The sequence below is a fragment of the Neolamprologus brichardi genome, chromosome 7, assembly GCF_056152115.1.
Source record: "Neolamprologus brichardi isolate AB-2024 chromosome 7, ASM5615211v1, whole genome shotgun sequence".
In the NCBI taxonomy this organism is placed as follows: domain Eukaryota; kingdom Metazoa; phylum Chordata; class Actinopteri; order Cichliformes; family Cichlidae; genus Neolamprologus; species Neolamprologus brichardi.
The window spans coordinates 41,861,034-41,878,084 of record NC_142110.1 but is presented as its reverse complement, the minus strand read 5'-3'; the positions used below and the strand labels follow the sequence as shown (position 1 = coordinate 41,878,084).

The 17,051-nt window shown below is 39.6% G+C and overlaps 1 protein-coding gene across 5 annotated transcripts in view; it reads left to right on the top strand.

Annotated features, from left to right (window-relative positions):
* The window catches only part of strbp (spermatid perinuclear RNA binding protein), an 89,005-nt gene that overhangs the window by 50,717 nt on the left and 21,237 nt on the right, over positions 1-17,051 (top strand). For all 5 annotated transcript variants that reach the window (XM_006795540.3, XM_006795541.2, XM_006795539.3 and 2 more), the window contains exons 4-7: positions 8,092-8,354; positions 9,632-9,800; positions 11,905-12,163; positions 16,234-16,349. In XM_006795540.3, coding sequence (XP_006795603.2) covers positions 8,092-8,354; positions 9,632-9,800; positions 11,905-12,163; positions 16,234-16,349 — 807 coding nt within the window. The remainder of the gene's footprint in view (positions 1-8,091; positions 8,355-9,631; positions 9,801-11,904; positions 12,164-16,233; positions 16,350-17,051) is intronic.

Below are 17,051 nucleotides of genomic sequence, written 5' to 3'. Positions count from 1 at the left end.
CTTCTTCAACCTCTGAGTTTTCTGGATTTGAATAATACACCTGCCCAAAATTTTGGTTGTGGTTCCTTATTCTGTATTTGTCTACCTTAATGTTTAGGTCCCACTCATACAGGGCTAGAGACTGGTTGTGTATTCCCTTGGCAACAGGTTGAAAGAGGCTGCTGGCTATTGCTAGTTGAAAAGAGCATGAAATGAAAAGTATGTGGTCTAAAACCTGGTTCATGGTGGTGGCTTTCATACATCTAGGATTTAACAATAAAAAATTTGCATTTTTTCCTTGCAGCCGATAGTTGCCAGTGGATCAGTGATCTGTCTCTAGCTCTAAATGAATGGAGCTATCACCTTATCGTTTGGCATTACCAGCAACCTCCAGCAATCACTAGTTGTTATGAAACGGCTGTGTGCAGGCAGGAAAAGGACCCAAAGTCCACACTCCGGAGACAACGTAAACTCAAAACAACAGCTTTAATGCCGAACTCAAAGTAACAAACTTCAAAATACAAAGAATAAACGCAGGCATGGAGCCAGAACACGCAGCATGATCGCGACACGGACACAGAGAAACACAAGGCTTAAATACACAGAGGGAGCAATCAGGGAATGGGAAACAGGAGGGAAACACAGCTGGGGCAACTCAGGCCTAACGAGACAAAGGAAGCCAAACCAGACACATTAACATAAGACCTGGGCCTTCAAAGTAAAACAGGAAACATAACACAGACACGCAGACTTGACATGGGGATACAGCAACTATGGATCACAGACAGAAAACCAGAACACTAAAACTCTATCAAACCCACATAGAAAACCTAAACTAAGAATAAACCTATAACCCATAATATAATGAAATGAATAAAATCAAAGAACCAAAACTGCAAAACACTGGGCCGATGACCCAGGCACCCTAACACTAGTAACCAGTCAATAAATACTCATTTTTCCCTAGCAACTGGTGGTTACCAGTCACCAACCAGTCTCTAGGTGTGTGGGATTGAGGCCCTAGTTGTGTCCTTGTACTTTATTTGCTAACTCCTTCATTTCTGGGGAGTGCACTTTCGAATCTGAAATGTGAAGCACTGTTTGTTCATTTGTTTTTTTACATTTAATAATAAGCATATGAAAACTAAATTAAAGTTTGTATGATTTTTATGTTTTTCAAAGTGACATAATCTCATGTTATTTGTTTTTTATACACAATATTCTGGTATATTTTTCATGTGCAGATATGCCATTATTTAATACTTTGTAAGTGTGCCCCCAAAACAGTGCAGTGTCAGTTCGTTTGCTTTAAGCACCCAGGTCATTATATTTTACAGGCAGGCAATAAACCTATAAGCCATGCTGACACATTACCAGGAGCAAAGGACAGAGATTTAAAAAAAGAATTCAATCCTTTATCACAAAGTAGGTTGGGTACTGTAGTTTCGGATTGGGGGATAAATAAACTTGACTGATTACACCAGGCTTTAGATAAATTAGATGAATGTCATCCTGGCTGAAGCACATTTGATAATATTAATGGCATGCTTAACACGCCATAAGGTTTTATAGTAGTCTCCATTTCCCATTTCATCCCATGTTTATCAGAACTCTTGAGATGCTTGCTATGAAGTACCTATTTGATATTTTGCTGCAGCATGGAGTGTGATTTTTGTTTATATATTTTGATGTATGTGTACCCTGCTATTGTGACCATGTGTGCGTAATTTGAAAAACTGCGAGGAAAAGGGAGTGAACAATAAAACAGAATAGAGGGAGTGTGGCAGGCCAGCGTGCCAAGCAGAGTGCAGATAAATCACAGGCTGAATTTTTAATGCAATCTCCCCTAGGCTGTAGTTGTTGCAGAGGAGACACCGAGATGTTTGTTTTTTTAGTATTTCTTCTCCCTTCACTCAAGGCCTCTATTGTGACAGCTCTTTATCTCCTTCGACTCTTCGTGGTTTCATGTGGTGTTAAAGACATGTGACATTTTCACAAGCACCACTTCTGATTTGTTTTTTCCCAGATATTTATAGGTGGTGATTTGTTTTTCTGGGTTTTAGAGTAGCTTCACTGTGGCCTGTGTTGTCAGCTACAGTACATACAAATCTTTGCTTCCTCTGTAGCCTGGTGAAAATATTAAAATCCTTAATTTCTGACCTCCCTCCATCTCCTGCAGATGTGTCACTTTTATTTTCTTTGTTTGGTCCTCTTTTCTCCCTTATCTCATAGTCTCTCCTCACGTTACCTAGTTCTGTGTGCTGAGCACTCACATATCATGTTAGGCACATGCCTTATTAAAAGGAAAAGCACACATCTCATCAGACCCCCCCACCCGTGTGAGCAAACACACACATGAAGTACACTGAAAAAAAATTGGCTGTAAATGTATCCCTATCTCCTTCCCAATGCAACTAATATTGCTCCACCAAGTCTTGTCCTTGGCATTGGGTCACATAATTTATAGCATATGGCTACAGAGAGACAGGACAAGTCAGGGGGAGCCTAAAAGAGACTGGCAGTAATGGAGAGGAAAGACATCAGAATCTGATGCTTCTTGTGTGAAGTAGCTGCTACTGGCAGGGTGCGTGCCTGGCTGCAACACCTTGAACTCAAATGGTTTTATTGCAGACCATTAGGGACTGGATGAGTGGTGATGGATGGAAGTAATGAAAGTAATGTGTGTGTGTGTGTGTGTGTGTGTGTGTGTGTCAAACACACTGCGTTCGATGTGATTGTGTGGGTTTCATGTGCGTACGTCATCCAAATTTAAGGTGTGATGCGAGTATTAAATATTTGTTGGATTTTTGCTGTGACATATACTAAATTGTCTTGCATCGGTGTATCTGCATGCTAATAGAGTAAACATTAAGCTGTAAATGCTGTGTAATGCAGTTATGTAACATCAGGCTGCCAGCTGGTTAGCTTCACCAGAGCTTGAAATGGAGTGTAATTGGTAAGTGTGTGGTCTAAAAGCTTCATGCAACAATGGCATATGAAGGTATATGTGTACACACATACACAGCATGGTGTGTGCTGGTGGCTTGCAGACAGTTAGGATTTAACTATTAAAAATGTGCATGTTTCTAATTCAGTTTTCAGGAAAGAATGCCAGGTAAAAGTTTACTTCACAATGTTGTTAGTTATTTTGGATGCTTGATAGGCTTGGATAGTCATACCAGTGCCACCCAGTGAATTTGATGTTGCTCCTTTGGATTGTGCCACAAAAATATGCCATCATAAGCTTGGAGGCATGCTTTGATGGGATAGACTGTCAGGAACCAGCTCCCAATTCTCATCCATAATGTGAGAGCTCTGGTGGAATGATCTTTGTAGTTAAACAGTGAAGTTATGTTTAAACTGTGTTAATATAGTACATGATTGAATTTTCATCACACCCTTACTATATCATGTCTAGCATTAACCTCCTAAGACCCGGACTCTTCCACGGCATCCATTTTTAATTTCTCTTTGATATTTGGGCTGATTGGGACCTGATGAATGTAAAAACAAAGAATTCCCAGATTTTTTTTTACCTGATTTTTGTTTCTAAGAAAAATGAGATCCATATATGAATATATTTTTTTTAACGACCCCTAAACAAAAACAGTCACCAGAGATCATTTGTAGCAGACACAGCTCAGTAACAGCTGCATTACACGTTCCAATTAACAATAACAGTGAGAGACCTGAACGTCTCTAAACCTGTACGTCTGCGAGAACAGTCCTGAGATTCATAATAATAACAAATACGTTCTAATACCCAGTAAGCTTTTGTTTATACACCGACTTTATTTTCCAACTGCCATTAAAATGCATACCAAAACATAATGTGCTGATATTGGACACAAACTGATTTTGACACTGGGGGCTGTTGCAGATATCGAGATCATGATCCTCGTGTTATAATTATCATGTGTGATATGCACACATGCTCGCAGGACTGGGAAGCATACTATCCAATTGACCTCTAATTTATATAACAGTCAGGTTTATCTCAGTAATCCCTAACAGACTGATGGTACATCATCAACCTGCCAATGCAAAAGAATATTGATCAAAATGTCCCAAAATCACCTGTGAAACTGAGAAATCTCTAAACTCGTTCAGCATACTTATCATCTCACTAAATGTCTACAACATCATGTCAGTACACACTGACTCAGGGGGTTGATTCTTTACAGTGAGCCCCATTTAACTGCTCTGATTTACTTGGTGATCGGAGCAGCTGGGTAACAACTCCCCCCACCCTTGCAGGTCGAGTAGTTCTTGCTCACATACATAGATACAGACACTCTCCTCGCAATTTGGTTTATGGCTGCAGAAGCTTCCATTAGCAACAGCTCATAAAGTTTGCAACCGTCGGTCTGTTAAACACTGTTCTGAGAAGACACACAATATGTGGTAGTCACTGCACTTTAGGTACACAAAGATACTCTCACAGCAGGTACAATCATTTTCTCTTAAGTAACAAAACTGTTTTGGTTTTATTTTTTTTATAAAGGCAATCAATACTTTTTGTTTATTTTTTTGCATAAAAAATACTTACATTTTTTTTTTCATTTGGCCACAAATTAATTCAGAGAAATAATGCACTTTTAATTGATAAAAATTGTTCATGTGTTCTGTTTGTTAAACAGCTGTTTCTACATTATAGTACTGTGTCAACTAAGCCTGGTTCTCAGACCTTTTTTGGTATGTCTTCCTACGTCACCTGGCTGTCTGTGTCCCACCAATGGGGCCATCTCACAGATAACTTAGATAACTTATACCCATAACCTGAGAAGACAGCAGTTGAAACCACACCAAACTGACTGAATTAAAAAATTCAACCCGTCCGTTTAAGCCTCGGTACTCCAAATTAAGATATGATATCATGGTTTTTATTGGTGGTCTATTCTTTAAAGCTGTCTTAATTTACTCCACCAGTTTGTCTTACCAGACTGTTAGCAATTCACTGTGACTGGAGTGTGTAACCCTGCTAAATGTTCTTGTGACATTCGTTATACTGAGCTGCAGAGGCTGTAAGGCTGCAGTGTTGGTTTGTCATTCTGTTAATGGCTTTAGTTCACTCGCTCTATTGAAAGAGTGTCAGCAGTTGAAATACAAATTGGACTATTTAGTATTAAAGCACCTTAGCAAAGTTGGGATGTTTTATAAATATAAATATAAGCAGTGCTTTTCAAATTGCTTAAAGTTTACATGCAATTTCCTACTGAAAAATCTTGATTGTTTGAGCAAAAGGTATGCTGATTTTGAAGTTGACCAGCACATTTTAAATAAGTTGAAACATTAGTGGGGTTTATCAGGCTTCTTTTTATCAGAAAGCAGACAAAAAAGCAGGGAGCATAGCATGCAGTCTGGGGTGGACTCAGACACGGGCCTCTTTAGTGGCACCTGCTCAACCACGTGAGCCAGACAGCACCCTAAGTACTAGTGTTTTTACCATTATTTTGCATCATTTTTACAGCACCCATCATATAAGTCTATGACATTTTTTGACAGATATTCCAAAGAATATGATATCATATTTCTGAATATTAAACTCTTCTTTCTGTGACAGGTCAGCACACCTGTCAGGCATAAGCTTCCACACACATACTCTTGTAATATACCTTCTTGCAGCTGCTTCCTATATTTAGAGTGTATATATTATTTGTTTAATATCCGTCTGCCTGTTTGTGGCATTTTTGACAATATCAGTAATATATTCTAAAAAATATTATAGCAAATTTTTGAATATTAGTTTTAAAATGTATGAGAGATGTATACAGAAAGGATGATATCCATTTAAGAACCATACTTCCAATGTAATTTGTCAACAGACTACAGTGAATAGAGAACACCTTCAAATTGAGGGAAAAGCTCACAAATCCAAATGCAAACATCAGGCAGGACATAGAGAGAACTTCTGAACAGTATGGTACATCACTCTGTTTTTGTTTATTTAAAATAATCTTTAGTTATGAATCCCCATAGCTTCCCTAATATGTTCCATATTTTAGTCTTTTGATGGCAATTTGTTTGTGTGCCAGGATATTGCTCCCACATCAGTTTGATACATTCACTGGCTTTCATGTTAGATTAAATTATTATTGATATTCAGCCATCTGTAGTTGGTAACAACCATACACAGAAATCTGTGTTAAGGTAAATTGCACTAAATGGAATGTTATTAAAAATTTGTGGGCAACTTTCAACTTTCAAGGGTTTTTTTTGTTTTGAAGAGAAAATGTTTTCCAATTGTTGCTTGCTGTGCCAAAAGCCTTGGTTTAAGGTTAAGGCTGGGATGGTACTGGTTGGGGCTCGGGCTAGCATAGGTCCACAGAAAATGAATATCAATCATTGTGATGTCCTGTCAAGTGATAGGAAGACGACTGAGTGTATGTGTATGCATGAAGGCAGTCCTTGGATTTCAAGTAGATTGATAGTAGCACTCATGCTATACTGTGAATGCTACTTGAAAAAGCTCATCACTTCTGGGCATGTGTTTGCGTGCTGTTTCTGATGCCTGGTGTGCGGTTCTCTTTGAGTAGATGTGGGTATGTGTGTGCAGTGAATAAAGGAAAATGTGGGTCTTGGAGATAAGCAGGTCAGCTTTACAGCTTACTAACAGCACCCTCGTTTTGAACTGTATGTGTCGTATGCATCTCGGGCTCCCCAGAACAATATGATAACCCCGGCTGTTTAAAAATGAACCCCATCCTTAAGATCCAAGCAATCATGAAACAATATCTTGACTTCTTTTTTAAAATTAAAAAAAAAAAAAATTAAAACAGGAGAAAGCAAAGCGAGGGAAGTAAAAATAGACAAACCGAAAAGAATTCCAATGATCATAGCAGTAAAAGAGAAAAGTTGAAAATAAGCAAGATGAAAACCACAGTGACAACTCTAGTTGGTGTTCTATTTTCATGTACGGTCACAAAAAAATCCAGACAGTGAAAGAGAGCTGAAATTGAGATTATAACAGAAGTGATGTTGCTACTAACCATCCAAGCACTCAAGAACAGAACTGAAATAATGTCTTACAACAGATATTAATTATCTCTTGTATGAGTATTCCTGTTATTAATTAAACAGCTGCCACAGAGATTTTACATTATGTGTATTGCAGCAAATTGTATGCATTGATAATAGATTGTAATACATTTTCAATGCAATTATGCTGAGCAAAATTAGAATAGCTAATGCATAACACTCAGATGTTTAAATACTTTAGCACTGCAGTTTTTTCCCCGCTGAACAGTTAGCCTTGTAAACCTCTATCCACTGAACTCTGTGAAAGGATGAGGAGTGTTTTCATATGAATCCACATAAGCACCGTGGACCCATCTGGGTGGTATTAACTGCAGGACACAAATCACAAAGGCACCGTTCCACCTGCTCCTCTCCTTCTTCTCTTTACGTCGCCAATTTGTCTCTGAATTTAGCCTCTGGTCGCACAAGCATTTCTGTCATTTATCCTTGTTAAAGATTCTGCACTGCTCCCTTCGCACTCCTCTGTTGTTATCTATTCTCTTCCTTCTTGGCCTCGGTGGTAGGTGCCTTCTATATTCTGTCATTTACCCTCCCTCTGTGCTACCCGTTTCTGAAGCCTTGCACCTGATATCTTTGTGGTGTTCCCCCTTAAACCTCTTACCAAGTAGAATCGAGCATGTGAAGAGCTGACATGAATTCCCAAGGCCAGAATATCTGAGTGACATGTGGGATGGACTCAGTGAGATGAATTTCTGATAGCCATGTGTGCGTGTGCATATGTGCTAGGGTCAGTGGCAGTAAATAGGAGCTGTCACTGAAGTTAGAATTGATTTCTTTCCTATAAAAGAGATAACATGTTCTGTGAGCACAAAAGCAACTTGGGCAGACAAAAAAGCCAGTTGCACGCACACTTTGTGGGATAGCTGTGTTGCATTTTAATTTTGTGTGAAAGTCCTTAGCAGGGCGTCTAAAGTGTTTGTTTGATGGATTAAAGCTCAGTCTGTTGTTGAAGAATCCTTGCTGCAGGGAAAGGAAGCTGTTTTTATGCGTGTTCGTTTTACAGGTATGCAAGCCCGTGTGTTATTGGTTCCTGTACGTTTTAATCTCTCTGTTATTTGTCATTCTCCCTTTCAGAGGTCCTTTCGTTCCTTCAGTAACGATGACCGCCACGTCATGGCGAAACACTCCACCATCTACCCCTCCTCTCAAGAGCTGGAAGCAGTTCAGACACTGGTATCCACTGTCGAGTGTGCCCTCAAACATGTCTCTGATTGGATGGATCAGAGCAGCTGCGAAGTCCACAACCAGTTTGACAGCCAACCAGCAGACAGCACAGAGGAGGACGACCCTGGTGATGAGCCCAGCGAAGAAACTGAGGATTCAAGTGATTGCTACAGGTAGGCAGAAGAAACGCACAGTGGGGCTTTAATTCATAATTTTTGTTGATGTTTTTTTCAGTTAATGGATTATTTTGTCACTCAAACACAAAATAATTATTTTGTCAAATCTACAAACCATAACCAAAGACGTGTAATGTATTACATCAACAGTTCAGTAAATATACCTATGCCTTTAAAGCTCACTAAAGACATTTTCACACATGAGCTTCGGACAACATCAGCATAATAATAATCAATCAAGTGTCTCACTACAAAAAATAAAGTTAACATGGGTCTATGCCTGGGTGGAGCATGCAGGAGGCATGGACACATGACATCCACGCCAATGCTGCTACGGACAGTTATCTGCTCTATTCTCTGAAATTTGCATTCTCACATTTGGTGCCTCCTAAATGAGAGTTCACTCCTCATTTAAACACTAAAGTGTCAAGTGTACAAGTTGTGGATTTAGTTTAGGTTTTGTACAGGGGAAATGACTTCCTAGAGAGATGTCATCACTTTGAAGCCACCAGGGACTTTACAAAAGATAAGATTGTTCTATCTCTCCACATGTTGAGGAAGTTCTGTGGCAAATAGCTGCATTTATAAAAAGAAAGGCACAGTTGAGAAGCCTGAATTTCTTCATTCTTACGTCACATAAACAACTTTAGATTTGTTGTTTATTCTTCTTTTGCAACCTAGAGTACTGAGTCACTGACAAAAAAATGTCGGCACTTATTAGTGTTGTTTACTTCTCACAGAGACTGTTCATGCTAAATACTTTTTTATGCAGAAGGAAGAAATGAGGTAAATACACTTCTCTGAGGTAGAAGGATCATATGTTGTTCAACAGGAAATGAAACAGCCTCCACTGGGGGCTCCTTCTTCTTGAATCTTTTTATTAATGGTTCAGTAGTTTTTACTGATATCTTGAATGGCCTTGTCTGATCTTATTTTGCTGTGTGAATTGGAATTTTAGTATTTTAATCTTTCAAACACTTTTGTGTTTGTTAGAGATTCAGATATTACGCTGATGAAAAGAGGTTTGGATGTCCCGTTGAGTCGACTTCATGCCTGCAGTGCAGTTCTGTTTTTCAGGTCTCGCACAAAATTGTAGGTTAATTTTATAACAAGGTTATTGTTCTCTTTCATCATATTTAACTCCCTGAGAACTAAGCATGGATTCCGTCTTTGATATTTACTAATTATGAATTAAAGTGTTCATATGCACATAGCTTAAAATCTCATACAAGAGAAGACTTTATATATTTATTTATTTATTTATGTGTTTACAGGGAGTCCAGCGGTGGCGGCTTGTTGTGTGGAGTGATGAGGATCGGCCTAGTGGCCAAAGGACTCCTGATCAAAGGTGACATGGACCTGGAGCTGGTGCTGATGTGCAGAGACAAACCCACACAGACATTGCTGGACACTGTCTGTCACAATTTACCCACACAGATTGAGGTTAGAGACACACACACAAATGCACCGAGGCATGCATGCTTCTCTTGTTTTTTCACTTTCACCTTTAATCTTTGCATTAAACGCACAATCACATCAGTCTGACAAATGTAATCCAGGAATGCACTATTTTTACATCACACTCTTCTTCAATGTCAGAAATTAAGCCGTTTAAATAAGCTTCTACATTTTCTTCCTGAATTCACCAGCTCTCACTGTGTTGTGCTTGTGAGTGTTGAGGAGAGTGTCATGAGTGGTAGCGTGAGCATAAGTAGGCAAGTGACAGCAATATTGTCAAGTGAGAAGTTGAGAGGTGTTTGAGTATGTATGAGTCATGTGTGATTAATACTCTCGTCATTACGTCAGTGTCACATTTCCTCATTAATAAGTCATGGCAAAGAAGTGAGGTCCTGACTTTCATACATACAAGATACACACGCATACACTTACAAACACACACACAATACAGCTCTCTGAAGGACAAGTATCTCTTGTTTACAACCTGTGACTTTGACCCCTGTTTGTTTTATAATCTAGGATTTATACCATGTGTTGTTTCAGTTGGGTTACACACCATTTAAATTATTTCATTTGTAGGATATACATCACTGCAGCTTGGTGAGGGGATCTGACTGGAAGGGAAGGATTTAGCAATATAACAACAAATGTAGGGAAACACTTTCCAACGTGGCTGGCAAGTGCAGAAATTACCCAATAAATAAATAGTGCCAGAGCACAACCTCTCTGCTCACAATTACATTTTGAGGTGGAGATGGAGAAAAAGAGCCTGTGTGTGTGTGTGTGTGTGTGTGTGTGTGTGTGTGTGTGTGTGTGTGTGTGTGTGTGTGTGTGTGTGTGTGTGTGTGTGTGTGTGTGCGTGTGTGTTTGTTTCCTGTGGGTGTGTGCACACAGAGAAATAATCTCATGTTGCGGCCCAGTGACCAGCGATTTTGAATTTCCCATCAGAGCCAAATGGGATGTAGATGGGCCCTCTGTGACTCACTGCTCATTTAAAGGCCAACTGGAATGTAGACATAGCCCAGATATACTTGTTTTTGTCACTTATAAAGACTAGGTAGCTTATTTTCCTTTAATGTTGTTTTCTAGACTTAATCTGGCTTAATCTTGTCAGCTACTCATGGCCAACTCAAGCTTAAATTTAGCTGAAGAGGGTAAGGTCTGTTTTGGGCTATTACAAAGACTTGAATTCACTGTAATTTCAACCATTACCAACCGTTACAGTACACTGAGACTTAAAGTGCACATAACAGAAGGCAGGCAAGAAAATGATTGGACTCAATTAATGATGTCAGAATTGTGTTTGACAGCGTGAGAGTTCAGACTTGTTGTAAAGAACAGACTAGCAGCCCGAACACTCAGGAACGCAGGCAAACAAGCGAATACAGATCTTCCTTATTTAACTTACACATAAGCTTTATTTGACATCCCTTTATTCAATATTTTTAATCACTCATGACTGTATATGCTTCATCTGGGCCTCTGTGTGTGTACTGATCTTTGCATGTCTTGTAGGTGATATTAAGCGTGTTAATTTGTTTAAGTTTGTTCTATACAGTACAGGTGTGTTAAGTAACGGTTGTGGCTGCTGCGTATGCTGACATGAACATATTAGCATAAGTCATCATGTCGTAGTGCTGACCAGCGAGGTCAACTGTAATTAATTTCTTCAGAACAAAGGTTGAATGATGCACAGTGCGGACAAGGAAACAAATGGGTGTTGAGAAAAATACATAAACAGTGTCTGAAAAACTTATACAGAAGATTTGCCAGATTTCATCAGATATTACTTGATATCTGTGTCTTCAGTAGATTTTACAGCTCTTCCAGAGTTTTATATAAAGGCTATTTGATAATTAGATGCAGAAATTGGGAGTCTATATTCTAACCTGCCAGTGATTTGAAAAAACAAAAAGTAAATATCTTTTGAAGAGTCCATGCGATCTTTCTGTCTTCTTACACAATCAGTTCTGTGGTCAGAAGTATCCCTGGGTGTTTTTATGGTGTCCACAAGACTAACTACCATCACTCATTTATTTTCACATGAAAACTTCCCCTTATTAAATCTATGTCTGTTGACACACAACAGAAGCTGACAGGAGAGAAATATGAGGTCACAAGCTCGTTGCCTGAGGCAGCCATCTTGGTAAAAACGACAACAGAGCCTAAACTCACTTTGAAGATTACCCTCACCTCACCGGCCATGAGGGAAGATGACGAGGAAGAAGAGGAGGAGGAGGAATTGGATGAGGAAGAGCAGGAGCTGGAGAATGGGGAAGAAGGAGAAGAGGTGGTGGAGGGGGAAGTGGAGGAAGAAGAGGAAGACCCAGAAAGCAAAAATGGACGAGGTAGGAACATAGGAATAGAAAAGTTGTTCTCTGTTTGGCCACACCTCAGCACATGCACAATCAATTGGTCTTTGTGTTAACTATGTATATGTTATTAGAAAACTCCACATTTTTTGTCAGACAAGAGGTTTGACCTCATGAACTGATGCTGACACAGGACAAGACAGGTACAGGCAGAGGTGGGTAGAGTAGCCAATCATATTTCAGAAAAACAAATACTCAAGATGAATGTTTTAAAAATGTCGATATTATTTTACTGATTTGACAGCCTGCTACACGGTGATCCAGGTTAGTTGCTTTCAAGTGTGTAAGTAGAACTTTCTTCATATGATAGAAAACTAGTATTACACAGTGCTTAGAGTCATCAAAGATGACAAAAAAAATCTCCACAAACAAGATGCTGCAGACAAAAATATATAAATGCCAAAACAAGGAAGCATTAATAATGATCTAAACCCCTGAGGATGGCTAGTCCCTAATCTAGGAGCCAAGAAAAATGCTCATTCACCACAAATCTCAAACTTTAAGTGGGCCAAAGCCAGGAGCTGTGAACCTATCAGGGCCCAACAGGCTGCTAATAGGTAGGAGATCAAAACAGCATTGTTCTTAAGAAGTAGTGAGTGGATTAACAGTTTTTAATGTCACTCCTGATTTTCACAGAAAACCTGTATAACAAAATCGAGGTGATAAGAGATTAAGCAGCTGAACTTTGGACCAAGTGCAGCGACATCTTGGCTGGAACAAGTATTAAGTGTATTACAATAGCCATTAGTCGATTCGATAGAATAGCGTTTGTTTGTTAAACCTTTTGGAAAAGGGAGACACAGTTTGTCAATAATTCTTAAAGGAGAATTTATTTTAACCTGGATCGTTTGTCATTAAGGTTGTAGAGATTTAGGGTAGCAAGGAGCCACACAAATCTGGCAACTCATCAGCTGACCAAATCATTGTTTGTGTGTGAGGGCATGGAATTTTATTAACATTATTCTACATTATATACACCAGTAAGTAAATATGTTTTTAAATTGCATATAATTTTCCTTTCCACCCTCGCTAAGTACTTGGTTAAATGGGGTCGTTTGATTTTTGTTTTTTTTTCTCTGTATTATTTTAGGATCTTTACTTTACGGTAAGAAGCACCTTGAGGCAACTGCTGTTGTGGTTTGGTGCTATATAAATTAAATTTAGTGAATTTCAAGTAGAGAGCTTCTCTATGCCCCATTCACAATAGTACTTTTTTTTTTGGCAACCAGGAATCGAACCACCACCCACCGTTTAGTAGATGACCTGTGCTACCTCCTGAGCTACAGACCCACTCGTGCCGGCCACACCTTGACTGTTCTTCAGTCTGTCTGGTTAATTTGAATTGGAAAGCCAAATTCCAAGAATAAAGCAGAATAAAGTTTGGCCAGTGATGTTTTGTCCCTTGAATCTGCCACTGTAGCAGCAGCAGTTTTTCATGGCTTGTTGCATTAATGCCTGAATTAGTCCCCTTATCCAAACCAATTATTACAGAAATACACTGCTCCTAAATGTTTCAGTTACTCTAGTTACTTTATGACATTTTACAAAGTAATTAAGGAAAATCGAGCTGAAAAGCTCTGGTGTTCAGTCTGCTAACAACCCATCCCCATTCCCCTGTTTTCATGTGTAGCAGTTACTGGTTATAATTGGTTGTGGGATGTAAGATTGGGAACCAAGGCCAGCAGGCCAGTGAAATCAATAAGCAGCCAGTAGCAAGCTGCCCATCTATCCTGTGGCTCTCATCCAACTAGACACTCAGGTCTCAGAGAGAGATGAGCGATAGCACGAAGGTTTGCCGTACATCATTCCAGATGCCTCGGCATGATAGAGAGGACCCCTCGTATTTTCTCACCAAGGGGAACACATCGGTTTGCACACATGTTCACTCAGCTGCAAGGAGGAGGAGGAGGCCACACACACACAGTCATATTTTGTAAAAATACCTGTCACACTGGATATCTAACTCTACAGGTTTATGGCGATCATATTTTAAAGTGCAGGGTCAAATACTTTTCACATTAACACATGCAACAGCCGGCATAAACACCAGTGGTTTAAGACTAGTGGCAGTGCCTGTTTTAGCTCTGTTTAGGCTTGTCAGGAAATGATTAGCAAAATATTAGGGAGATTAATTATCCCTAAAAAAAATTGTTAACAAAAACTTTCCATGTTTCCACGAATGCAGATTGTTTCCATAAGCTCTAGCTGAAATGTTAGACGGTGAATTATGTCTTCTCAGCTGATAACAGGTGATCATTTATACAGTATTTTCCAGTCACTTTAATCCCATTTGGGAATTGGGGTTAATGTTAGTAGGGTTAATTTTATACATTTGACAAGTTACATTTTTATGCTACAGATAAATATTTTATTGAAGATATGCACATGTTTTGCATGCATGTGTGTGTTTTACTCACTGATGCAGCTCACTTGCTTTGTGTGGTAAAGGTGGGGGGGTTCACTCCTTTTTTTAAAAAAAATCTCCCTCTGTACTCAGTTATAAAGGGTAATCCAGAGAGAGATAATGATAAAAGAAGAGCGCTGATTGAGAGAACAGTGGGAGGACAAGCGAGAGGAGAAAGACTAATGATCTGCTAGTAGCTGAGCTGTCCAACACACAGCTGGGCCCAGTCTGACAGACCTTAGGATTTACCAGGACACGTCACACTGAAACATAGATTGCACACTAAGGCATGCCATTGTCAGGAAACGCTACACTGCATTTTATAACGCAAGATAAATGCTTTCACTCCGGCACGCATCGGACGCATTTGACATTTAAAATTAATGCCTCTCGAGGCTAGGATTTTCTTTTTATGGGAGACTGATGAGGAAAATATTTACCTAGTTGTGTTTTCGTAGAGCCCCAAAGGGCTCTTTAATGTGTTTTATTTTATCTCCAGTTGGTCCCGCGCACAATAAAACCTTCTTTGGAAACCCCATGTAACGGCATTCATTCATACACAGCTGCGTTTGATTCAGCTTGCCGTGCATATCACTGACTTTGTGCTGTTTCTCGAGTAGCAGGCCAGTTGAAGCTGCACTAACCCAGCCAGCCCTGTGTGTAGGGCAGCATGAATCAAATGCTTACATATAAAAGTATAATGCTCTACTTTTACCAACCATGATGCTCTGACTAAACCCTGCCTTGATCCCTCTTGTGTTGTGTTTGTCTCAGACTGGGTCAAACTATCTTAGATTTTTTTTTCTTTTCCTTTTCAGTTCTACTTTAGGAGCGCTTGATTCTGTGTTTGCCCAGACAGGTTGTTGAATTGCTTTCTCTGCACCATCATTTTCTCTATGAGCCTGTGAAAATCAAGTGCACCTTAAGTAATGCAGAAGACAAACAAAACTGCTATTTTGACTCCTGCCTGGTGCAGACTGGATCAAAATAAATAAAATCCTTGTCAAATACATAAAGGAGAGATTGATTTACATTGCTGGGCACAATAAAAATGACTCGATATGCTCCAACTGTGCTCACACACAGTAAATCAAACACTCCTTAGGTATTTGTTTTGTGTATGTCTGTGGGGGGGGGGGGGGGGGGGGGGGGGCTCTCCATCCCACAAAGTTGTCTCTTCCTTTGTAACATTGGTTGCTCTGATGTTTTTTTTAGCCACTGAGTGGATTTAAAATACTAAACCGCTATTCAGTAGCTTGTGCAATTTTCAACACATCTCTTTCTAGGATGGACAGTAAATTTATGATAATATGTGGTGCAGTCAACACACATTTGACTCATCCTAGTGTTGAAAATGGCACTCCATTTAAAGAGTGAGGAGCCCTTGATGCGCATCCATTGCGGATCTGTAATCCGTGCAGCGAGTGAGCACTTTGTACAAGGAGAGAGCAACTTTATGGCATGAAAAGCACCTTGTATGTACCAAAAATATCCATGCATGTGTGTGTGTATGTATGCTCACACACACGACTTCGGGTGTGTCTGCGTACATTCACGCGCGCAACACTCAAACACACACACTCAAAGCTGACGTGTGTGTGTTTTACGTTCTCTATATTGGGTTGTTATTGTTTTGTGGCAGTGTTGGGTGCTGCTGCGCAGAGAGTGGAGGCTGAGGAGGAGGAGGAGGGGGAGGTGCTGGATAGACACAGATGTCTGTTGGCCCTGGCAGCGCTGCGACACGCCAAGTGGTTCCAGGTCGGCACCCACTCACTTCCTGTCTTCGTGCCCGATGCTTATTGTAGCCTGACGACTCACCCAGAGAGAATAGTCAGATAGAACTATACTGCCTGTTATGCACACCCAGGGAGTGTAAATGTACTGATTTTACTAAAATAGTAAAATTGAATGTGTATGTTAGAACAAATGCAAATGCACTAATGTTTTCTTTTGTCCTCTAATTTGCATTTCCAGTTTGCAGGATGTTGTTTTGCAACATCATGGCAAAAAAAGCCACTTTATACATACCTGCTCCAAAAGTTTAGTGTAGAACTGGAAAAGGGTAAGATTAAAAGTTTTTTGTAAAAAAGTATCGTAGGGCTACAAAAGCAATGGTTGATACTTGTTTTTCTTTTTGGCAATTATGTGAACCTGCCTGCTCCGTACAACATGTCAGTGCTTCCCTTCAATTCTCCTTCCATACCCCTTCCCATCTATCTCCCGACTCATTTACCTTATTGGCAAAAAGAAAGAAGAGGAAACAAAAGAAAATAGTGGTAGCCTGTGTATATTCTAGAGACAAACACAAAACACAAAGAAAAAAATAATAATAAGAAGAAATAATAATAAACATATATGTTCAGTAAACTAATTGAACATCTTTCGCGACGCAGAGTTTTAGAAAGATCCAGTCGCTTCCTTTTGACTGTGGCTTTGTGATTTTCTGCAGGCGGTAGCCTG